General features: G+C 36.8%; 1 protein-coding gene across 26 annotated transcripts in view; it reads right to left on the reverse strand.

Annotated features, from left to right (window-relative positions):
- The window catches only part of adgrb2 (adhesion G protein-coupled receptor B2), a 345,493-nt gene that overhangs the window by 176,504 nt on the left and 142,653 nt on the right, over positions 1-26,336 (reverse strand). For 16 of the 26 annotated variants that reach the window (XM_083543185.1, XM_083543183.1, XM_083543186.1 and 13 more), the window contains exons 3-4: positions 9,571-9,651; positions 7,320-7,505 (exon numbers count right to left, since the gene is read on the reverse strand). In XM_083543185.1, the coding sequence (XP_083399311.1) occupies positions 7,320-7,505; positions 9,571-9,651 (267 nt within the window). The remainder of the gene's footprint in view (positions 1-7,319; positions 7,506-9,570; positions 9,652-26,336) is intronic. The other 10 variants (XM_083543184.1, XM_083543174.1, XM_083543172.1 and 7 more) reach the window with 1 other exon arrangement.

Below are 26,336 nucleotides of genomic sequence, written 5' to 3' on the forward strand. Positions count from 1 at the left end.
TCAGCAGCTTGATAGTTCAATATACTCAACTATACTCGAAAAAAAAAAAAAAAAAAGAGGAGCTCTTACATAGCTGATTAATCTCAGTTACAGCAGCTCGGATATAATTATGCCTTGGTAAGGTCTTATTCAGAGAACTTCCATTAACTCTGAATGAAATCACTCCATCATAAAGAGCACACTGCCTATCTTTTAGCGCTGATTGGCACCTCAACAGACTCTTCATAATGACACAAGACAATGTCCTCACACACACTATAAAGACATACTGGGCTCTCCTCATCATGAAAATGATCTAGGACAAAATGAAATGAAGCAAACCTTTTGTAGGAAAATGTTTCAATCACATCTGAGCCGAAAAAAAAAAAAAAAAAAAAAAAAGAAAGAAAGAAACCTATATGATATGGCGTTTAAAATGTCCGTCAGAATATCGAGGACGTCTGTGATCAGGAGATGTTACCCAGGAGGAATGGAAACTTTTGATTTTATACATGAGGTAACTTTTCTTTTGGTTTTATATTGAGATAAACTCAATAGATGATAGTTTGTTGACATCTGAACATTTGTTCGCTTATTAAAAACATTTAGTTTCCATCACTCTCAGTAAATTTACTACAATATATTATAGAATAGTATAATAAAGTATAGTAAAGTATAAACAAATAAATAAATAATTACATTTCTTTATATACCTTTATTCACTTTTAAAAGTAGAACCTAACGAGGTTTCTGGGCAAAATTTTATTACAAATCCGAATTAAAGGTATTCATTAAATTAATACAAACAAAGACACTTATTATTATTATTATTATTATTATTATTATTATTATTATTATTATTATTACAACATAAGATCCAGTTATTATTTAAGCAGGACATTTAACAAACAAAATAATAAATAAATGTTTTTTTTTTTTTTTATGTACCTTAGTTCACTTTTTAAAGGTACTTTATACAGTTTTACATGCAAATTTATTGTACAAATACTAATTAGTATAACTAAAAATTATTAATAATAATAATAATAATAATAATAATTCATCTGTAGTGATATGAAAATATTTTTTTTTAGGTGTTACAGCATTATATCACCAGTCATGATTTACAGAAAGTATTTAAATAAACAAACAAACAAAAAAATAAAAAAAAAAATAAATAAATAAATAAATAAATAAATAAATAAATAAATAAATAAATAAATGTCTTCTTTATGAACTTTATGTACTTTAAATGTAAGCTATACCCTTGTTTCTGGGCAAATTAAAGATACAAATACATTTATTATTTATTAGTATTTATTTATACAATTATTATTATTATTATTATTATTATTATTATTATTATTATTATTATTATTACTACTATTATTATTCTTATTCTTCTTCTTCTTCTTCTTCTTCTTATTATTATTATTATTATTATTATTGTTATTATTATTATTATTATTATTATTATTATTATTATTATTATTATTATTATTATTATTATTTTACAAACCAATGTGATAAGAAATGGTACTGTTAAAATGTTTCGAAAGTACTACAGCTTTTCATCCTTAGTCATTATTCAAGCAGAGAATTAATAAATAAATAAACAAGTTATAGAATTATCAAAAAAAATCCCAAAGTGATGAGGAAAGGTACTGTATAATATTCCCTTTTTGCATTTAAGCATCACATGGGCTATAGCCATTATTCAGGCAGAACCCAACCCCCCCCTCCAACCACACACACACACACACACACACACACACACACACACACACACACACACACACACACACACACACACACTATACGCAGAGGCTGGCATTTAACAAATGATATGATCATAATTATTTCCAGATTGGACAATAACATTATAGGGCAGGATCAGATGAGGTACCTGGCCTGTGCTGTAGCTTATTAGAAGACACAAATCTATACAGTAATCACTTCGACTCTAACCCTTGTAAGCCGTGTAAATCATACCTCAGGCTGTGCTGTGTAATAACTTTCTGTAATATGAATATCGTTGTGCATGTGTTACCTGTTGTGGTGTATTTGTTAAATCAGTTTTTGGAGATTTCAATTTATCCCAAAAGTGATTAACATTGTTAGAGAACTCTATTGCATCCCATTCAAAATATTTTAGTGAACTTCAGGGACATTGTCAAGCTGGAACAAATATTGGGAAAGACGTGTGCTTATGAATTTGTCTGGAACAGTCAGTCGTCCCAATACAATTGTCCGTATAGTATTGTTGTAAATGTACACAAACGTATCGGCTTGAGGGTAGCGATGGAAATAATGAAGGAGGAAAAGAAAGGTAGCATTTAGCACACATTTTCAGAGAGCATACTGTACATGTCCACACTAACAATAAAGGACAGATCGATTTAGCAAGCTCACTGCTGTGCTGCACAAATTTCCACTGAAGTGGAACACTACAAATACAACGTGACAACAAACATACAGGCGTACAGGCGGGTGTAAACCAACACACACACAAACACACAAACACACACACACACACACACACACACACACACACACACACACACACACACACACACACACACACACACATACACACATTTATATATATATACAGTGAGGAAAATAAGTATTTGAACACCCTTCTTTTTTGCAAGTTCTCCCACTTAGAAATCATGGAGGGATCTGAAATTGTCATCGTAGGTGCATGTCCACTGTGAGAGACATTATCTAAAAAATAAAATCCAGAAATCACACTATCTGATTTTTAAACTATTTATTTGTATGATACAGCTGCAAATAAGTATTTGAACACCTGTCTATCAGCTAGAATTCTGACCCTCAAAGACCTGTTAGTCTGCCTTTAAAATGTCCACCTCCACTACATTTATTATCCTAAATTAGATGCACCTGTTTGAGGTCGTTAGCTGCATAAAGACACCTGTCCACCCCATACAATCAGTAAGAATCCAACTACTAACATGGCCAAGACCAAAGAGCTGTCCAAAGACACTAGAGACAAAATTGTACACCTCCACAAGGCTGGAAAGGGCTACGGGGAAATTGCCAAGCAGCTTGGTGAAAAAAGGTCCACTGTTGGAGCAATCATTAGAAAATGGAAGAAGCTAAACATGACTGTCAATCTCCCTCGGACTGGGGCTCCATGCAAGATCTCACCTCGTGGGGTCTCAATAATCCTAAGGAAGGTGAGAAATCACCAGCATAAAAAACAAGAACCAAACCTGTTCCAACAGGAGAGCGCCCCTGTACACAAAACCATCTCCATCTGCTTTACATGGGTTAAAGTGGAAGATCTCCTGCGCTACAGTTCTGACCTCAAAGCCTATGAAACAGTTTAACTCGAATGCAAACTGTAACCCAGGCCCAGAAAATTTTTCAACATGAGTTGAAGTGGAAGATCTAGTGCTCTACTGGTCTCAAATACATTTGAGTTCAATTTCTAAACTGGCTGCACAAAACAAGCCTTCTCGCTTTACCTTCATTAGCACAATTCTCTAGTGGATCTAGTGGAACATCTTTCTAGAAATCATTATCGAAAGCACATACTGTATGACCATTCTACTTTTTAATATGGTATATACAGGTCGAGTGTAGTGATTTATTTATTTTTATTTTAATTCTTTAAAAGATCAAATAAAATTCAAATAGCAAAATGTAATTAAGATAAAAACACTTTCCACTCTGAGGCTCATGCTTGAACTATTCTGAATAATAATCCCTCTGTAAATAAAATACACTTTATCTGTGATTGCTTTGGCAAATTAATTTGGTGCATTTTGAATTTTTGCCAAACACGGCATGTGTGCGTGACTATATGTACGTGTGTGTGTGTGTGTGTGTGTGTGTGTGTGTGTGTGTGTTCAGCTCAAGCCTTGGGAATCCCCTTCTGCTCTTAGCCCCTGTGCAACAACAATAGCACTCTCCACTGAATTATAAATAGGCTACACAGAAGGTCAGCGTAAATCACTCGCACACTTGTTCATCCATAATGAAAGAGGACGGCGAGAAAGACAGAGATGCCAGGTGCATCGTGGGCTGTGGCCATAACATGGCTGCTTAATAATAGACCTCGGTAGCGTAGTGCTTGTAGCCGAACAGCACCAGTCCGAAATTCTTTTTCTGAAAATACTCCCTGCGTTAGTTGTTATGTCTCGGCTCAGTCCTGAATAGAAATTCGCTGGCTCATTATTAAAACCAATAGACACTAACAGACACTGTGTTTTGTCATGTGTCTGATTTTTGTATTAGGCTTTGTTAATTATTTCTATTTTTTGTCAGATTCCAGCTGTCTGGAACCACAGCATGATGAAAACCTCTGGCTGTGTTTTGACTCCCGTCGCGAGTTTGGACCGACGATTTCATAACAAACCAATCAGAGACACTCCGAGCTCTTGCCACTTAATTATCAGTTTGTACGTCATCGCTGATGAATGCTTAATCTTTTGCCAATGTTTTTAATCGAAATTATTGAACTCGATTTAACGTGTTAAAGTTTCTATAGTAACCACGGATTGGCGTGAATTTCTAGACCATGTTCCAGCAATGAAACTGTTCAAAAACATTTTTGAAGATACTACAGTGTTACATCCTGGTCCATTATCTAATCAGATAATCAGAACAATAAATAAATAAATAAATAAATAAATAAATAAATAAATAATTTAGGCACTTTAGATCACTTTTTCTAGGTACTCCATAATCACATTTCTGGCCAAATTCAATTAACAAATCCAAATTAAATGTATAAATAATAATAACGATAATAATAATAATAATAATAATAATAATAATAATAATATTAATAATAATAATAATAATAATAATAAATAACTTATACAATTTATACAACCTGGAATGTTAAGTGCAGTAAAACTATTGTTACAAAACTAATTAGGGTGCAAAAATATTACATCCTTACTCATGATCTAATCAGACCAATGAATAAATAGATAAATAAATAAATAAATAAATAAATAAATAAATAAATAAATAAATAAATAAATAAATAAAGAAATAGAGTTTTCGTTAAGTACCCTTATGTACCAAGTTCTTGGGAGATCGTTAGAGTGTGCTTGTGGAGATTTGGGATATTCAGCGAGTTAAGTAAAGTCAGGTTCTGATGTAGGTGAGATGAGAAGGCCTTCATCCCAAAGGGTGTTCAATAGGGTTGAGGTCAAAGCTCTATAGCAGGCCACTCCAAATCTTCCACTCCATTCCATGTAAAGCATATCTTCATGGAGCTCAAGATTCTCTTTGTGCACAAGGGCATTGCCATGCTGGAACAGGTTTGGGTCTCATAGTTCAAATAAAAGGAAAAATGTCATGGTACTGCATCCAAAGACGTCCTGTACCATTGTGTGGCTAACAGGTAGGAGGTAACATTTCTTGAGGGAAGTACAACATATGGCTTGAAAAGTCGTGTCCCACTACTTCCATAAAGTGTATAGGAAGTAAAGCTCCTCGGATATTATTCAACATAAAACCCAACTATTTATAAGGGAAATATGACCATGAGTAAGTTTAAGTAAAATAAGATACTCTATATTTATAGATATGGAATCTCTGGAGTCTAAAATGAGTCCAAACTGAGCTGTGTGTTTCTCGAGACAATCATTTACATAGACCTCTCTAAAACCTGACAAGTCCCACACGTAAAAAAGAGCATCCATGAAGAACCAGTCTTTTGTTCCCATGAACATACACTCCAGATCTTTTCCTGATCCGTGACCAAACCGCGTACCCTGAATATAAATTCATTATTTTTTGGGATCATCTGCCTCTGACCTGATTCCTCACACTGCACTAACTAAAGTAAAAATAACCTTGCAAACACATTTATCATCAAAAAGCGAGTTGGGATATTAATATTACTGCGGAATATCAAATACGGGCGGAAAAAATGCGTTCTTTCATTTGCATAAGTGCGTAATTAACTCACGGGATGATCTCCATCATCCAAACAAATGGGAAGAACCATGAATGGCTTGTATGAAGGTAATGCAGACTCGCCTTGGGGGTCGTGTTCATGAAACGCAGTCTTGATTTTTACATCTTTTGAAATGTAATTTCTTGCACATAATTTGCGATATTTTAGATTTCTACCTAGTAGATAAAAACTTTCTGAAAGTTTGAGGGATTATACATAGTGTTAATGTTAAAGCCATGAATAGCAAAGATTTGTCCTTGAAGAGCGACTTGTTGATTAAATTGTAGCATTTGATATAAATTTCAATGTTGAGGTCATCGAGAAAATCGCACATCACACGTCGCTTTATTCAGATCAGTTGCCATGTTCTAACACTCGTTCATGAGTCAACTCGTCGTATTTAAAACAAAAACTGATTAAAGACCTCACAAACTTCAAGATCACAGCCATACAAACAAGCATACAACAAATCTCCAGGCAGATCCCCGGTGTCAGTGCTTCGCAAAAATTGCGTCATTAGAAACAAAATTCAAATAAATTATGCGCAATGAAAGTCTATACAGTATAATACCGTAAATTAAATTAATAACCCAGTGGCTCAGATCAAGATCGTTGGTTCTAGATTTGAGAGCATACAGCAAGGAAGATGAAAATCTGCGAGAACTTTATCAATATAACTTCATATAATTCCCTTAAATGGAAGATTCTACGTCAATATCAATAACAAGAATCGGCTTACTAGCGCAGTGTAACCACTGAGACAGTATCCACAGGACTGGTCATGGAATCCACCTAAAGTCTTGTTCCTCTCAAGGTTTTCGTCCTCATTTTTATTTCTTAGCTTTTCCCTCATCACACATCAACCAAACAATTTGCGAAAAAAAGTAGAGACAAATTTGTCTCGATTTAAAAAGCGTATTCATACAGTAGGTGATTCAGTTCTGGGGAGCGGTTTTGTGACAAGGTCAAGAAATTCATTAAGCAACCCCAGGGATTGTCTGGGAATTTTATTGAGCTTTATTTTGCAGGGTTTGGGATAAAAAAAAAAAAAAATGCATACGATTTTTTGAGACACCTCTGGAATCTAAACTGCCAAAAGGAAAAGAATTCGCAGAAGGAATATAGTCATACTCAACATAAAGTTGACTGTACAACTGTGTTTTAAGAATGAATCTACTGGTGTATGGTAAAGCTAATGTGTGTGTGTTTGACCATTTGTTCCATTTGTTGTTGTGCATGTTCTACCAAGGTACACAAAAACATTGTGCAGTCATTATCAGGCAAACTGTATATCGTTGCATCACCATTAGTGCCAAGTGTGTGTGCTCACGCAATACATTTTCAGTGTGGGGGGTGGTATTGTGAGGAGAAGTGGGGGATAAAGAGGAAACTCTACCTGCTTGATGCTGTGGCTCACCTGGGCAGGTGGCAGTGTTGTTGCAGAGGCGCGTCTCCCTCAGCGGCCCGCTGCACAGTGTGCCATAAGGCGAGGACACACAGGAGCGAGTACGCACCTGCCAACCCTGCCCACACGTCAGCGAACACACACTCCACTGAGACCACTCTTCGGCCGCTGGATCACCTGTAAAAGAGGAGGAAAACTCGTAAAGGAAGTGAGGAAAAATGACATTTAATTACACTGATCTTTATCGATGTGCACATTAAATTTGCCTGAAATTTTACTTCTCGCATATACAGTACATTCAGGTTGGTAATAACAGAAAACTTGTGTTCTCCATGTCAATTGATTTCTGCCCACGAAACTGTTTCTTGAGAGCATTCTCTCAGCACCGCTGCTGCTATGCGAATATGACGCATCGCAACCGAAACCGAGGCGTGTCCTGAGAGTCTTATGGAATATAGATTAACATAGCAGAGGCAGAGCTGGATCTTCCTGGATACAGAACAGGAAAAGAATGTCTGTTCAGGCATGATGCAGCACCTATAAAGCAAAGAACAGTTAAGTGGCAATGGTCAAGAATCCAACAGTGGCAGCTTGACGGTAAAGGGGCTTGAACCACCGCCCTACTGATTAGTAACCCAGAGTCTTAACCATTGGGCTTCCACTTCATACATGTAATTTCCTGAAAATGAAACATTGGCAATCAAGTCTAAATTCACACTAAACACTGTATTATCAAGTATCCCAAATATACAGCAGTGTCACTGACTCAATTCCAAAATAATTTGAAAGAAAACCATCATGTGGGTGTTACTCATGTTCGATACATTTGCTTCACAATTTCACACTAATTGCACCATAAAATGGGCTGATAATGCATGTTAGCTTAAATTGTAAGTCACAAATATGGTGGTGAAAGTACTCATGTATTCATGTAATGGGACAGCACTTGTGGAAACACATTTTTTAACCGGAAATGCATCTGAGAATGCATAACAAATCAAAGCTTGAGGAGAAGATCATGCCATGTTCCACTTCTGTCAACTAAGGCTAGTTTGATGGATCCTGATCTCTTCTGTGACATGCAGTTTGTAGGGTCCGAATTGCATCAACATCGATCAATGGCCCCAACCTGTCTTACAGTTCAAGCTGGTGAAATTTAAGTGTGATGATGTCCGGGAAAGTTTTCTTGGGACACCAAAGGATTTTTGCTTAAATTTTAAATTAATTGTTATGTATAATGGCATCTGGTGTTTATTTCCCTTTTTTCCAGCCACCATATCTCAATCGGGAATTAAAGCCCTGGTGTTGCCACTCTTGGTGGCCCTTGAGCAAAGCCGTTTGTGGTCCAGGGGCATTGTATCACGGTTGACTCTTCACTCTGATCCCATCTTCCTAACATTTCTGGGATATGTGAAGACCTAATTTCAATTTTTTGTAAAAAGTACACATGCCTACTAAGAAGCTCCTTTTTTTCTTTCTTGAATCGAGCTGAACATCTTAATGATATGGTCAAGTGGCCGATTCACTCATTCAATGCACAGCTGACAAACCAATGATGCGATGCAATCAGGCAAAGACTAAAATTTTAAAGGAATGTTTCCAGAACCTTATGGAATCCGCGCCATAATGAATTGATGCTGATTTGAGGAAAATGAATGGGGCACCTCCCAATGTTTGGGTGCTTTTTAAAAGTGTATATAGTTTACTTGAAAGCTTATAACCTTTTAAACAATTTTTTTTATTGCTTTTTTCCATTGAGGACAAAGAATTTTAAAGGATTCATGAGCTGCATTCGCATCAACCTCCACAGTACACAGAAGCCAGAGTGCCTGACTTCTGTGTTCTGTTGATTAGGTTAGAGGGGAGAAAGAACGACAATGTTAATTGAACTCGGCAGCTCTGAGAAGGGCCATATGCCCTGGGCCCACATTTCCTTTGCTTGTTTGTGCCATCGCTTTGCTTTTGCTTTTCACTACGCCCAGAGGAAGGATATACAGCTTCCTTGGAGGTGGCACCAGGACACATCCCTACCAGGGCGCCAGCAGGCGATGATCTCTTCGGGTGTCGTTTCCGAAATGTCCTTGCATTGAGGCAACATCACAGAGTGACTGGCCAAATTGGATTAATTGCACGTCTTGTAATCACATTGCATGTTTATTTGCATGTGGGTGAGTCAGATCCGCATCCTCAGATCTTCTTCCCCAGAGCTGAGTGGGAGAAAAAAAAGAGAAATAGAGCTTACCTGTTTGGGCTTGAAACACTCCCGGCTGGTCTGCTGATCTTGGCCTTTGGGTCTTGACCTTTAGCTCGTCATCATCAAAATCTAAAGGCAATAAACACAACTGTCAAATGCGTTTTGACATCTTATTTAGGAAACGCAAACAATTTATGGAGCCCGGACAAACCATTCAGTCCCTATTTGCCTTTATAAGGAGCTCCACTCTTCTAAGAAGATGTTCCACTAGATTTTGGAGAAGATTTGTTTAAAATTCAGCCAGAGAAAGTCAGGTTCTGATGTAGGTAAAAAGGTGAGGACACTTGGAGTACATTTAGAGTTTACATCTCAAAGGTGTTGAGGTCAGAATAATTATAGCAGAAGATCTTTCATGCCAACCCATGAAAAGCACAAGAGCTGGCTTTGTGCACAGAAGCATTGCTTTTCTGGATAATTTTTCCAGAGCAACATACATACAACTGAGCCGCTATGGAGTTGCTCAGGAGCCCAAGGAGTGACACCTTGGCAGGGGTGGGGTTTCAACTCATGCTCTTTAACCACTCAGCTACCCCCTTCCCAGGTTTGCGGAGTTTGAAATAAAATGACATTTGGTTTAAAACGTCAGCAGAAATCTGATCTGTCGGAAACAACTCCGATCAGCGAACGCTGTCTGACGCACTGCGAAATTCAATTAGAAATGCTTTAGTTCAGCTTTAGCTCAGTTGACCGGGATAGCCTTCTGCAACGGGTCTAATAGACCCGGAATTAAATTCCCCCAATTAATCCTAATTGTTCATTGAAGGCCTTTAAGTGGATAAGATGTCCGTAGGAAACACCTCTGGAGCTCCGCTATGGCGCGTTCAATTAATTAAAGATACTACGATCTGCACGCTGCTAATATTAGCTCATAAAGACGACTTTAAATGGGGGGAATAATTGTCTTTCTATCTTTACCTTACAGAAAGGTCAATACATTTACATTATAAGGGCAAAAGTATTGGGACGCCTGACACCTTTTCCAGCCTTCTTCAAACTGTTACCTTAAAATTTAGAGGCACACGGTTTTATCAGATGTCTTTGGATGTGCTAGCATCAAATTTTCCTTTTGAACTAGAAGACCCCATTCTGTTCAAGTGCACAAAGCCAACTCCATGAAAATATGCTGTACATGGTTTGGAGTGGAAGAGCTTCTGCTCTAGAGCTCTGAACACAATGTTATCAAGATGACTAAACCCTAGGCCTCCTCACATCACACAATTTTCAAACCGGCTGAATCAGCACTAAATCTAGAAAACTAGAAGATCTTGTGGAACATCTTCACAGAGGTAAAAAAAAAGGATATTAAAAGAGCAAACACCGAATCATACGTTCAAAAAGTGGTCTGGTGTCCACAAACTTTTTTTCCATACAGCATATATATAAAAAACAAAACAGGAATTTATGAATTTTTTTGTTCCTACTCACACTGTAGGATTTTGAAAAGTATATTGACACGTGACGCGGCTTGGCAGCTCTCTTTCCTAATTACTCTCGCATGATGAAAGACAGGGATTTAACGAAAAGAAGGACACAATTTATTTATTTTTTTTTTATTGGAAATTAAGCAAGACAGAAAAAAGATCATGAGTAGGGAAGATAAAAGAAAGTTCAATAAAAGGAAAGAAAGAAAGAAAGAAAGAAAGAAAGAAAGAAAGAAAGAAAGAAAGAAAGAAAGAAAGAAAGAAAGAAAGAAAGAAAAATAAATGCTCTCATTCTCAAATTTTTTTTATTGATTTGAATTTTCTTTTCATATCTTTTTTATCTTTCTTGGTTACCATCTTTCCTTTGCTCTCTTTCTCTTTTTTGCTTTCTTAAGTTTTTTATTGTGTATTTTTGTATTTAGCATTGGCAGTCTAGTTGTGTGGGTGTGTTTTCACACTGACTCTTTAAGCAGTAATTGAAAGGCTCCATTGTATTGCCCATGATTGAAATGAATTACGGCTGTTCTCTCAGATTGAAGGTCTTTAATTGGTCAAGCCTCAGGGGTGTGTTTATTATTTGCTGATGCTCAATTGGGCACTTCTCCTGAGCTCTCACTCATCCATCCTCCAGGATCAATACACACTCTCTCTCTCTCTCTCTCTCTCTCTCTCTCTCTCTCTCTCTCTCTCTCTCTCTCTCTCTCTCTCTCTCTCTCTCATACAGCTGCTTTCCTCGTTTAGTACTGAATCAAAGCTCTACAGAGCGATGTTGTGATGTCACCACGTCGTGATGTAACAGTTCCCGTGTGAGGGAACATCTGGATCATTTCAGTATGATCTACAGATCCAGCTGTTTCCAGTTGGATGGAGCATGACCGGCTCTAGATTTCTTATTCATTTATTTTTTTTGTATTGGTTTTTCTCCTTTCTCAAATAGACTGAGAGGAAATTATTAATTCAGTAAATAAAAAAGGGTTCTTTTCCTGTTGTTATTTTTTTGTTACTGTCTTTGGATTTTTCTTTACAATGTTCTTTCTTTTTTATTTTCTTTTTTCTTTTTATCTATTATTCATTCATTCCCTTCATTCCTTTTTATTTTGATCTTTCTTTCTTTTTACCTGTTTCTTCTTGATTGCTTAGATTTTGTATTGTTTCTTTTCCTTTTTTTGTAATTCCCCAATTTTTTTCCTCCCTTTTTCTTTTTACATTTTTTTATTTTACCCTTCCCCTATTTTTACTCCTTCTTCTTCCATGCTTTCCGTAACTTTGTCTTTTCTTCTTTTCTTTTTTCTTTCTCTTGTGATCTTTCTGGCTTTCATCCGTTAATTTATTGTTGATTGCTTTGAAATTTGTTTTGTTTTCTTTGTGAATTTTCAAAAAGTTTTCTCTTCACCCTTCCTTCCATCCAATTTGTTTTCTTTCTTTTTTTTTCATTCTTTCTTTTTTTTTTTTGTGTACATGTGTTTACACAATGACTGTTTAATCAGCAACTGAAAAGCCACAATGTAGTTAAGATTCTGTTTTTCTTTCTAAATTCCATTCTTTCTTTTTAAATCATTCTGAATGATAAAACCAGCTCCAGACTTTGATCATTTTCCACCGTATTCCTGCTTTTCTCAGAGCCACAGTGACCCTGAAGTTCGCTCTGTCCATCATGTGTTATTGTTAAAGTCATCACACTGTTCTAAAGGCCTGAACCCATTTATTCTGCTCTGTTCATTTCCGGAAATCACACCTTCACTATTTTACTACACAAACACACACACGCTTTTATTACATTACACACCTCTTTTACACAGTGAACCCTGTAAACATTATTACAAACGAGAGAGAGAGAGACAGAGAGAGAGAGAGAGAGAGAGAGAGTGGTGTAAAAAATGCTTTCAGCTATACAAAGATTGACACTAAGAAAGAGGATTTAAAGCTTTTCTAGTTTGAGCCAAATTCGCTATTTTTGTTGAACAGAGATTGTGAGAAAGAGAGAGAGGAAGAAATGGAGAAAGAGAAGGCGAGATAAAATGATAGCAATAATTAATCAAATGTCTTTCTTTCTTTCTTTCTTTCTTTCTTTCTTTCTTTCTTTCTTTCTTTCTTTCTTTCATTCTTTCTTTCTTTCTTTTTTTTTCTATTTTTTTTTCTTGCTTTCTTTCTTTTTTTTCTTTTTTCTTTTTCTTTCTTTCTTTCTTTCTTTCTTTCTTTCTTTCTTTCTTTCTTTCTTTCTTTCTTTCTTTCTTTCTTTCTTTCTTTCTTTCTTTTTTTTTCTTTCTTTCTTTCTTTTTTTCTTTTTCTTTTTCTTTCTTTATTAAAACTTCCCAACTTCCCATTGTCTTTTTAAATTTTTTGTCATTCTTGGCTTTATTTTTTCTTTCTTTTTATCTTCCTTCCATCCATCCATGAATCCATATTTGATTTGCATTTCTTTATGTATTTCCGTAATTGCATTGCCTTTTCTTTTCCATCTTCCCTTCTCCTTTTCTTTTTTTACTTTTCTTTTTAGATATTTTTTCTATCCTAATTAAAACATTTTCTTTCCTTCCTTCTTTTCGTTTCTATTTCTATTATTTTTATTTTTCTCATTCCTCTTTCTTAGTTTGCTAATTTAGATTTCCCTGTCTTTCTTACATTCCTTTTTTTTATTATTATGATGATGATGATGATGATGATGATGATGATTATAATTATCCTACAACTGCTGCTGAATCAATCACCGGGAAGTCGAGCCGTAACTTCAGACAATGACATTCAACAGTGATCGTAGTTTCACTGGTGATGTGCAGGTTTTCACCACAGACAGTGATGCAATTGTTAGACTGTAGGAGGAAAGGTCTAGAGGAACAAATAGGCAGTAGGCAGATGCTGTCAGGTTCGTTGGTCCTTTATATTTAAAGCTTCAGGAATATCACAGTTCTTTCACTGGGTTTTTTTATTGGACAATCCAAAATAAATATCTAAAATAAGATGCTTTATTCAAGCGGTAGCTCAGTGGATAAGATGTTGGACTTCTGATCAGAAGGTCATGATTTTGATTTCCCAGCACCACAGAACTGCACCTGCTGGGGCAATTCAGCTTAGTCGTATAAATGATATAATTGTAAAAATGCTCTGGATAAGGGGGGGGTAACATCGTTAGGATGTAACTACCCCAGAGATGGAGAGTGAAGGGGGGGTTGTTAGGATGTAACTACCCCAGAGATGAAGAGTGATAGGGGTTGTTAGGATGTAAGTACTCCAGAGATGGAAAATGAAGGGGGGTTGTTAGGATGTAACTACCCCAGAGATGGAGAGTGAAAGGGGGGTTGTTATGTTGTAACTACACCAAAGATGGAGAGTGAAAGGGGGGTTGTTATGTTGTAACTACCCCAGAGATGGCGAGTGAAAGTGGGGTTGTTATGATGTAACTACCCCAGAGATGGAGAGTGAAAGGGGGGTTGTTATGTTGTAACTACCCCAGAGATGGAGAGCGAAGGGGGGGTTGTTAGGATGTAACTACCCCAGAGATGGAGATTAAAGGGGGGGTTGTTAGGATGTAACTACCCCAGAGATGGAGAGTGAAGGGGGGTTGGTAGAATACAAATTGGTGGAATCCTTCCACCTTCCCTCAGACTGTAGAAGCTGTTCTGATGAGTAGCTTTGGATCCAACCAGATAGAAATCCAGTTCACGTGACTCACTATCTCGATAACTCTTGTGGAACTTCTGAACAGAAGAGTGGAGCTTATTAGAGCAGTAAATAGGAACTACATGTGGAATGGGACGTCCTAAAAGATTCCCATCCACATCCTATGGTCAGGTTTCCACAAAATTGATTCACTACAGTGAATGTGGATTAGGATTTACTTGGTTTCTGGCTTCTGGTCATGTGTGAACGCGGCTGTGTTTAAAAAAAAAAAGGGTTTATACTAAATCATTTTTGTATTAATGGCGTGATTGATGTCTGCACTGTACAGGATCCCTAATGCTTTTAACGAGTCACTCCAGTCGCGTGATTTATAGGCAACGTCCCCGGTGAAGAGGGCAATTTTCTTTGACGCCATGTTGTTTTCTTATCAAAGCTATTTGGCGCATAAATGAGAAAGACATAGAGTGCAAGCGAAAGTGAGAAAGAGAGAGAGAGAGAGAGAGAGAGAGAGAGAGAGAGAGAGAGAGAGAGAGATAGATGTGTTTGGGGTTCGCAATCAATAGCGACTGCTCCCACTGGACTCAAGAGTACATCAGAAATAATGCACCAGACTGAAATCATCACAAAGGGGCCACTTTTGATTACTTTTTCTCAGATGTTTTTTCTTTCTCTCTATTTCTTTTTCTCTTTCTCTCATTGTCTCTTTTTCTTTTTTTCTTTTTTTTTACCCCCTCACCATCCTAGCCTGGAGCGAATTACATATTTATTTATGTGTCGACTTGCTTCTATCCTCATTACCCTTTTCTTTTATGCTCTTTCGTGTTGCCCTCTTCAATACCCTGAAACGAGGGCGATCCAGAACACCGAAGCTGCGAGTGCTGACGGACGCTTTTTCAGCAGCAACTGATACAATAATCACTGTTTCCTGCTAAAAACCATCCAGAAACGTCCCATATGACCACTCGAAAACACTCAAACTCTGTCAGTACACCGCCCTTCTTTCTTTCTTTCTTTCTTTCTTTCTTTCTTTCTTTCTTTCTTTCTTTCTTTCTTTCTTTCTTTCTTTCTTTCTTTCTTTCCATCATTATTCGCCATTATTTTACTTATTTCTTCCAGATATTTCTTTATTCATTCTTTCTTTTTTTTTTATTTGCATTTTTTATTCCATGTTCTTTTCTTTCCTTTTCTTTTAATTTTTTTTTGGTTGGTTAGTTTTATTTTTTATTTTTTTATTAAAATCTGTCTTGCTTTCTTTCATATCTTTCTTTATTTGCTCCCTTCTCATTTCTTTTTTCAAATTTTTTTCTTTTTTATTTTCTATTTTCTTACTTTCCTTTCCCTTTCTTAGCATTTTTTATTACATCTTCCCTTCTTACTTTTTCTTTTCCCTGTCCCTTTCCATAAAATCTTTTCAAATTCTTTCTTTGTTAATAGTTTTCTCTTTTTTTTCTTTTTTTCTTTCCTTTTCTTTCTTTTCATTTTTTGGTTGGTTTGTTCTTTTTTATTATTATTATTATCATCATCTGTCCTGCTTTCTTTCATATCTTTCTTTATTTGCTACCTTCTCCTTTTTTTCCTTTTTTTTCTTTTCAGTTTTCCATTTTCTTACTTTCCTTTCCCTTTCTTAGCATTTTCCATTACATCTACTTTTCTTTCTCGTTCTTTTTCCTGTCCCTTTCCATTTCATATTTAATTTTTTTCTTTAAATTCCTTCTTTGTTAATTGTTTTCTCTCAATTTTTTTTCTTGTTTTCTTTCTTTCTTTCTTTCTTTCTTTCTTTCTTTCTTTCTTTCTTTCTTTCTTTCTTTCTTTCTTTCTTTCTTTTTTTCTTTCTTTCTTTCTGTTTAACTTTTTTTTGCCTTTTTATTGCACTTCCCTATGCTTCTTTTTTCTAACTTTCTTCATGTTTTTCTTTCCATCTTCATTTCCTCTTCTCTTTTTTCTTCCCTTTCCTTAACTCTTTATCTCTTTATTTACTTATTTCTTTTTTAGCATCTAAAAGATACAAATAATCTGAACAAAGAAAAGGATCATACTCAATCATAAGCTCTATGGACATTGTCTATAGATGATGTACTGACTGATACACATGTAGCTACACGTAACATCTGATGATGGAAAAACGTGTCTATAAAGTACAGGAATGAGAGAATTCAGATACAGTATAAGGAGAAATTGTGGATAAGTGAGGATCTAAGAATTCAGTATCAGTATTCAGGCCTCAGTTGTAACAAACAGCCCAAAGCGCTATTCATATCACTGCGTGGGTTTCTGACCTCTGACTTCAACCTATTTTTCATGCATGACAATTGGATGGACCCACAACGTGTCACGCCTACATCGTGTGCATGCGTGATGATTTCATGACCTCCATTTCCTACCTTGTGACTTCATTAAAACGTGTGCACTTTAAACAGCCGCGATCAAATTCAGACACCGACAAATCGAATGGGAAATAATAGTGTGTACTGGATCAAGTGCTATTTTACAACATTTACAACATTATTAATGTCTATCTCTCTATCGGTTATCAGTCTCTTCCTTTAACATTAAAAACATTTTTTTTCCTCTTTCAGTCCCTGACTTTTTATACACTGAAAGCCAACTAAGAATCTTTAAAGGTTGTGGTGTATATTTTCATCTCATCTTCCTTTCCTTTCCTTTCCTTTCCTTTCCTTTCCTTTCCTTTCCTTTCCTTTCCTTTCCCTTTCTTTCTTTCCTTTCCCTTTCTTTCTTTCTTTCTTTCTTTCTTTCTTTCTTTCTTTCTTTCTTTCTTTCTTTCTTTCTTTCTTTCTTTCTTTCTTTCTTTCTTTCTTCCTTTCTTTCTTTTTCCATTTTTACCTTTTTTTTTTCTTCTTTTTTTCATATATTTTTCATTGATTCACTTTTTTCTTTGATTTCCGTAAAATTTTTTGTTCAATTTTCCTTTACTTTTATTTTCTTTCTTTCTTTCTTTCTTTCTTTCTTTCTTTCTTTCTTTCTTTCTTTCTTTCTTTCTTTCCATTTTTTATATTCTTTTCTTTTTTGTCTGTCTTGTTTTTTTCATATTTTTCTTTATTGAATTCCTCCTTGAATTTTTGTTGCTTTCTTAGGGTTTGCTTCCTATCTTCCTTTCCCCTTCTCTTTCTTTCTTTCTTTCTTTCTTTCTTTCTTTCTTTCTTTCTTTCTTTCTTTCTTTCTTTCTTTCTTTCTTTCTTTTTTTGCCTTTCTTTAACTTTTATTATTGATTCACTTTTTTCTTTTTTCTTACTTTCTTTGCATTTTGTGTTCCATTTTCCTTTCCTTTTTCTTTTCCTTTCTTTCCATTCTTTATTTCTGTTAATCATTGGTATTATATTTCTCTTTAATCTGTATATATATATATATATATATATATATATATATATATATATATATATATATATATATATATATATATATATATATATATATATATATATATATATACACGGTCCCTCCTGCAGGTGGGCTCACCACCTGCAGGAGGGACCGTAAGGGACGGTCCTGTGAGGATTGGGCAGCAGTCGAAGGTGGGGGCCTGCTTAGACTGCTGCCCCCGCGACCCGAATTACGGATAAGCGGGAGAAAATGAATGAATGAATATATATATATATATATATATATATATATATATATATATATATATATATATATATATATATATATATATATATATATATATACAGTGAGGAAAATAAGTATTTGAACACATAATCGAAAAAAAAAAATCCAGAAATCACAATGTATGATTTTTAAACTATTTATTTGTATGATACAGCTGCAAATAAGTATTTGAACACCTGAGAAAGTCAATGTTAATATTTGGTACAGTAGCCTTTGTTTGCAATTACAGAGGTCAAACGTTTCCTGTAGTTTTTCACCAGGTTTGCACACACTGCAGGAGGGATTTTGGCCCACTCCTCCACACAGATCTTCTCTAGATCAGTCAGGTTTCTGGCCTGTCACTGAGAAACATGGAGTTTGACCCCCCCTTCAAAGATTTTCTATTGGGTTTAGGTCTGGAGACTGGCTAGGCCACACCAGAACCTTGATATGCTTCTTACAGAGCCACTCCTTGGTTATCCTGGCTGTGTGCTTCGGGTCATTGTCATGTTGGAAGACCCAGCCTCGACCCATCTTCAATGCTCTAACTGAGGGAAGGAGGATGTTCCCCAAAATCTAGCAATTCATGGCCCCGGTCATCCTCTCCCTAATACAGTGCAGTCGCCCTGTCCCATGTGCAGAAAAACACCCCCAAAGCATGATGCTACCACCCCCATGCTTCACAGTAGGGATGGTGTTCTTGGGATGGTACTCATCATTCTTCTTCCTCCAAACACGTTTAGTGGAATTATGACCCAAAAGTTCTATTTTGATCTCATCTGACCACATGACTTTCTCCCATGACTTCTCTGGATCATCCAAATGGTCATTGGCAAACTTAAGACGTGCCTGGACATGTGGTGGTTTAAGCAGGGGAACCTTCCGTGCCATGCATGATTTCAAACCATGACGTCTTAGTATATTACCAACAGTAACCTTGGAAACGGTGGTCCCAGCTCTTTTCAGGTCATTGACCAGCTCTTCCCGTGTAGTTCTGGGCTGATTTCTCACCTTCCTTAGGATCATTGAGACCCTACGAGGTGAGATCTTGCATGGAGCCCCAGTCCGAGGGAGATTGACAGTCATGTTTAGCTTCTTCCATTTTCTAATGATTGCTCCAACAGTGGACCTTTTTTCACCAAGCTGCTTGGCAATTTCCCCGTAGCCCTTTCCAGCCTTGTGGAGGTGTACAATTTTGTCTCTAGTGTCTTTGGACAGCTCTTTTGTCTTGGCCATGTTAGTAGTTGGAGTCTTACTGATTGTATGGGGTGGACAGGTGTCTTTATGCAGCTAACGACCTCAAACAGGTGCATCTAATTTAGGATAATAAATGTAGTGGAGGTGGACATTTTAAAGGCAGACTAACAGGTCTTTGAGGGTCAGAATTCTAGCTGATAGACAGGTGTTCAAATACTTATTTGCAGCTGTATCATACAAATAAATAGTTTAAAAATCATACATTGTGATTTCTGGATTTCTTTTTTTTAGATTATGTCTCTCACAGTGAACATGCACCTACGATGACAATTTCAGACCCCTCCATGATTTCTAAGTGGGAGAACTTGCAAAATAGCAGGATGTTTAAATACTTATTTTCCTCACTGTATATATATATATATATATATATGATTACTCTTCTGGGAAGATGTTCCACTACATTTGTGGAGATTTGTGCTTATTCAGCCAGGTCCCCAATGTACATGAAGGTGAGGTGAGGAGGCCTGGGTTTTTCAGTTAGCATCCTAAAGGTGCTCGATAGGGTTGAGGTTAGCGCTCTATAGCACGCCACTCAAGATCTTCTACTCACTCGGTGTTTAAATACTTTTGTCCATATAGTCTTAATACTTTTTTTTTTTCATATCCTGAAGATCGCAGTGCAAAAGCTTTACATATGTGATCAAAAAACGGACTGTCTTCAGCTATTAAACTGATCCTGGCTGCAAGGCCTGGGATCACTGAGGATCAGGGAATGAAACAGAATTGATACTGTTTTTACTACTCTGTTAGCAGTTCCTTCGTTTTTTCTAGAGAATTGTGTGTAATATTTTGAGGTAAAGATTTTAATAGCTATTGATGGTTGGACAGTAGTTAGTGGTTACTGATTTTAAGACTGGGAGTTCAAGACACTGTTGGGCCCTTGAGCAAGACCTTCAACCCTCTTTGAAGCTCGGAACCAATAATATTGGCAGCTTTACCCTGCATAAATATTAGCAAAGAAGTCTATTTTAGTCTCATCTGGCCAAGAGAACTGACGTTCCAGTTGTATCTGGCAAACTTAAGTTTGTTTTTGAGTAAGGACAATTATTTGAATACATACATCAAAATCAACCCCATTTAAAACCTGTAGGTTGAACTACACTAAAGAGTGGACCTCAAAATTATTGAAGAAGCTGAAGACGAAGAATGAAGGCACGGTCTCAGAAACCTTACCATGTATACTTTCTCATAAGTATTTAGTATTGCCTAAAAAGGGTGCCAATAATTTTGGCACACAAACAAAATGTGTGAATCGATTACAAGTTGGCATTCGCTGGATTTTTTTAAACACATTGGTTAAAAAAAAATATTTACTGATGTATAATTAATAGTAAATACAATATACTTTAATTATTTGGAAAGTAAACAATTATTTGTGACCAGGATTTGATTTTCGCTGATTGGATTTTTTTTTTCATTGCATCTTATTGCATTGTGTTGAATCGAATCGAAATATTGGGAATTGTATCACATCCGTAGCTGCTTTATATGTATCTTTAATGTATCATCGGCTGTGCATCGAGACGTGAATCGCATCGGATGGTATATATATATTTATATAAATAAAAACACTTAAATATCATTTTTGCATATGCTTGGACCCATCTGATGATCCCAGCTCGATGTACAGGTAAATACATGCTCAGGCATTAGTCTAATCATTTTTTGTTCAAGTGCCTTTTCCACTCAGAAATGTCAAACACAAATTGCTGAGGCACGCAGCCGTAAAACATCTCAGCAGTGGCATACCACGAGGTGCCACTCTAAACTACAAGTAATACGCCTCTTCGAAAAAACTCGAATGCAGGAAATTCAGCAATTAAGGAGGGTGGAGGGGAAACAAAAAAAAATGTGCAGCTTGATTAAGCAAGTGCTTGCATCTGGGAGTAGTACAGCATTGAGCAGGGCAGCTGGTATTAATATGCTAACATGGCTAAAGCCCTCTGTCTTTCGGAACGGAGAAAAACACACACACACATAAAAAATATTATTCGGTCAAACGCTTGATAGATTTTGTGTGCACTGCGGAAAACTTCATTAGACCCACTTGTGCGACGCATCCATAACTCATCATCAGCAGTGGAAAACACGAACGAGGTGGATTAGTTTTGTAGATAAATTTTTTTATGCCTGTGGAGAAGCTAGAAGTCGATAGACTAAGCAAACAATGTTGAATCAAAATAGAAACTACACCAGGAAGCTTGATGATAGCGAGTACACGGCCGACAAGGTAACCGACTGAGCATTTTTAATAACAAACTGAAACATCAACCACCATGGCGAAAAGGACAACGTTGGCACAATTTTGGCAGAAGGGGTTCAAAACTTCCGCAATGATAGAACTATGACAATATCCCGAGTCGCTGATGATGGGTTTCTCTTCTGAGTCTGGTTCCTCTTCAGTTTTTCCTCATGAAGTCTCAGGTAGTTTTTCTCTGGGTCACAACTGGCACCAAACATACCAACTATGGTCACATTTTTGTCCATTGGACCAACATTGTAAAGCCAATTAAACTACACTTGAGGCTGACATTGATGTTGAACCTGACCAAACCTAACCTAGATATGGTCTTCCAGAAATCAGAACAGAATACAATGAAACTTAACCAAATCTTCTCAAGTAGACATAAAAATAAACAATTACATAACAGGTTATGTATATTTGATGCATAATTGGATGGATATTTTTAAACAGTAAAGAATATGCAGTGACAACCTCCACAATGAAAAATCTTAAATGGATATCTGGTGGAACCCAGATAAAGATGGGTTTCCTTTTGAGTCTGGTTCCTCCCAAGTTTTCCCTTATGAAGTCTCAGGAAGTTTTTGCTCACCACTATCACTTCTGGTTCACTCATTGGGGACAAATTGAAAATAATAAAGTTGATATTTTGAATATATAAAGATGCTTTGTGACAATGTCCACCCCTAATGCCTATACATATACAACCATATTGAAGTGAGCTCTGGTTGCCAAACGTTACCCGAAGAGAACAGATTTTTTTGGGCCACCAAATGCAAGTATTTGCTGAAATGTGCCCCAAGGACACCTTTAAACCCCAATATTTGGAGTCAAAATGTTTGTCAATTGCACCAACTTTGTCAAACTTCACTTGGGACAACAAAGTTGAATCTAACCAAACTAGGATATTTTTAAAAATCAGAACAGAGTACAATGAAACACATCCAAACCAATGCTAGAAGACATAAAAGTAGACTATTAGATGAGATAAACAGGTTATGTACAGTAAAATGGATGGATATTAAAAGATTAATTAAAATGACAGGGCATATGCAGTGAATCGTTGAAAGGGCTCACCAAACTGCTCTCTTGGGGCCCTTGAGCAAGGCCCTTGATGCTCTGTGTGCTCCCAGGGTGCTGTAACATTGTTGTAACATGTGAACACCTTTCTTTTTCTTTATATAATGAAGAGAGATCTGGTGTCACCCAGATAAAGATGGGTTTACTTTGGGTTTCTTGATAATATTGTAAAGTTTTTACTAAACACTATTGTCTCTGGTTTCATTATTTGGTCGAAACTTATAGGGACTAATTTAGGGACCAGACCTGGCACCAAATCTATAACAGAACAGATAGCCTTGGTCAAATATTTGGCATTGGGCTTCATTCTGTAAATATATGGTTATATTGATAGTGTTAACTTGCCAGGATTTATCCAAATGGAAAATATTGGAGACAAGTCCCTTATAGAGAGGTGCTTAGACTGATGAGGAAAAATGGCAGATGGACAGGATGCATACATACGATAGCAACAATGTATAAGCCAGATGCTGGACAGGGTTAATGCTGCAATGGCAGATTATATGTTAGCTGTACTGAAAGGTCCTTGACAGCAAGATTGACATTAAATGGATAGTATGGGAAACTGTATATTGGTAAAGGATTGAGTGTATTTGAAAACAATATCTGCTAAAGACCAGTTATTATGTTGGCCTACCTTGTTTTTGTGAGTTTTATAGGTAGGAACAAACTGCTGAGGCAAGCAGCAAAAAACCCTCATTTGCCATTAAAAAAGAAATAAATGAAAAAGCCAGCAGGGCCGTACCGAGAGATGCCACCCTTGACTGGCAACCTGGTGCGTCTTCTTGACGTTAAGCTGCGAAAAATCTGCCAATCGAAGAACGACGGAGGAAAAGTTTTTGGCCTTGATTAAGCAAGTGTCTCCAGCTGGGAGACGAGAGCGACGAGTTGGAGTCAGCAAGCAAGATTATAAGGATTCGAGCAAAAAAAAAAAAAAAAAAAGGAAAAAGGAAACAGTGAGTTAATTAAGAAGTGAAGTCATTACATAGCGTGGCAGCTTCGACACCCGGAGATTTACACAAAATGATATTCATCATTATGGGCTGCTCTGGTGATTTACGGGTTTAATTATTTAACAGTTTTGTTATTGGGGCCATTTGGTGATAAAACAAATAAATAAATAAATAAAACTCAGCCAGTAAAAAAACATAAGGCTGGGGAATAATTGCTGTTTATTATTTCATACCCTGACAAATAAGAAAAAGAGAAGAAAAACAAAACAACAACACATTATCTTTCTAAACTACACCCTATGGACAAAATCTGATTTTTCTGGTGTCTTTCTGAAGATTTGATGTCTTTTTGAAGATCTGATTACTTTGCATGCATTTGGGTAGCCAAGGTTTTCCTTTAATTGAGCTTGAAATTGAAACTAAGCATGCCAATGCACCTGTGAACAAAGCCAGCTCCATGAAGATATGCTTTTCATTGGTTGGAAGTAAGTGGAAGATTTCCTGCTTGCTATAGAGTTCCATAACTCTATTTAACAGCTTTGGAATTAATTAGACACGTTGAATGTACCCCCGGGCCTCCTCACCTCACCTACTTAAGACCATAAGATTGGTATGGTAGATCCACATTTAGTCACCATTTGCTCTTATAATAATCTTCACTCTTCTGGGAAGATGTTCCACCAGGTACTAATGTAGGTGAGAAGGTGAGGAGGTCAGAAGTGCACTCAGAATTCCAGTTCATCCCAAAGGCGTTTGATAGGGTTGAGATCAGAGCTCTATAGTACGCCACTCAAGATCTTCCACATCTTCCAACCGATGTAAAACAAATCTTCATGAGTTGCTCAGGAGCGAACCGGTGGCGTCTGTGGTGAAGGAAAAACTCCCCGAGATGGCATAAGAAAGAAACCTTGAGAGGAACCAGACTCAAGAGGGAACCCATCCTCATCTGGGTTGCACCGAATGTCCATTTATAGCAGATATACGATGTTGCGGGGTGCAGTGATGGTGATCAGAAGCAAAGCGTAGTCCTGAGTCAATGTAGTACATTGTACTACATTATTTAATTTTCTCAATTACTTTTGGATTCCTGAAAGCCGCAGAATAGGATTAGTCAAAACGTGATGCTAACCATCGATATTTAACCCGCTCTGAAAATTATTTAATTAAAAACTGATGGACTGAAATTGTTACCCGATAGACGAAGGGACATCACGGAACAAAATGAACATCTTATAAAAAAAAATAAAAAAGTATCCTGCATTTTAGTGCCTCACTCCGGGAAGTCGACTTCATAATCTGCGTATTGCACTGCTTGGTAGATGTTTTGTATTGCATTCCTTTTCCTACAGCGGCGAAGCAATAGAGCACGAGTAAGAGATCACACTTCTCTCGCAATTTCACAATGCCCCGTATTGAGCTTCGCTGTAGCCTCTGGAGTCGCGCTATGATTGAGGTCTGGCGTGCGATATCACTCTGCTAGGACCTGCCTTATATCTCATAAGCGCGCTTTATATTTCATTCATTGTACGAAAAAAAAAAAAAAAAAACACGATGAAGCAGATGTTTTGGATGAAGAACGTATTACGGAAAACGTCACGTTCCTTCTTTTGCTGCGGATTGAAAAAAAAAATCAATCCTGCAAAGCTTTCATTCGTTTTAGTATCCGTTTATGAGGAATACATGTGTGGTAAGTTAGCTGGTCGTTAATCTTTCAAATGGTAGCTAGATGTTAGCATGCAGCTACGTGGTTCGTTTTGGATAAATCATGCTAGCTAACGTTCGAAAGTTTGGCACCATTGTTAAATAGCTACTGTATTGTGAATGTTGTTTTTTTGTTTTGCACACCACTCAATGCGTGTGGAAATCTCAGGAGGCTTCTGAAAACATTCAGCATCAACCTCCGTGCCACGGTCATGAGTCTTTCCACTTACAAACAATTCCCTTATTGTTTCTGTAGTTTATGGTTAACATGCTAAAGGCAATTTCTGTTTCCTTTTTTTTTTTTCTTTTTTTTCTGTACATCCTCCACATAATGCGTCCAATTAAAGCCGAGTTAGTTGTTTGAATTTTCATTCTAACGGCGCATAATGTTCTATCCATCACTCTGTCTTTACTTTAAGTGCCCCGCTTCCCTTCTTTTCATTCTCGTCTTGCTATTTTTGTCAACGTGTCATGGTATGAATTGTTACAGGCTGCTTGAGTGGAGTGTTTTAATGAAAGCTCTTCGATCATTAGAATGAAAGTCGGTCAGGTTTCTCTCTCTCTCTCTCTCTCTGTCTCTCTCTCTCTCTCTCTCTCTCTCTCTCTCTCTCTCTCTCTGTATCACTCTTTCTCTCACTCTCTGTCTATCTCTCTAATACTGTCTGTCTGTCTGTCTGTCTGTCTGTCTGTCTGTCTGTCTGTCTGTCTGAGTTTCTCTCTCTGTCTCTCTTTATCTATTATACTGTCTCTCTCTCTCTCTCTCTCTCTCTCTCTCTCTCTCTCTCTCTCTCTCTCTCTCTCTATCTCTCTCTCTCTCTCTCTCTCTCTCTCTCTCTGTCTATCTCTCTAATACTGTCTCTCTGTCTCTCTTTATCTATT

Source organism: Silurus aristotelis (genome assembly GCF_946808225.1).
Source record: "Silurus aristotelis genome assembly, chromosome: 6".
Classification (NCBI taxonomy): Eukaryota; Metazoa; Chordata; class Actinopteri; order Siluriformes; family Siluridae; genus Silurus; species Silurus aristotelis.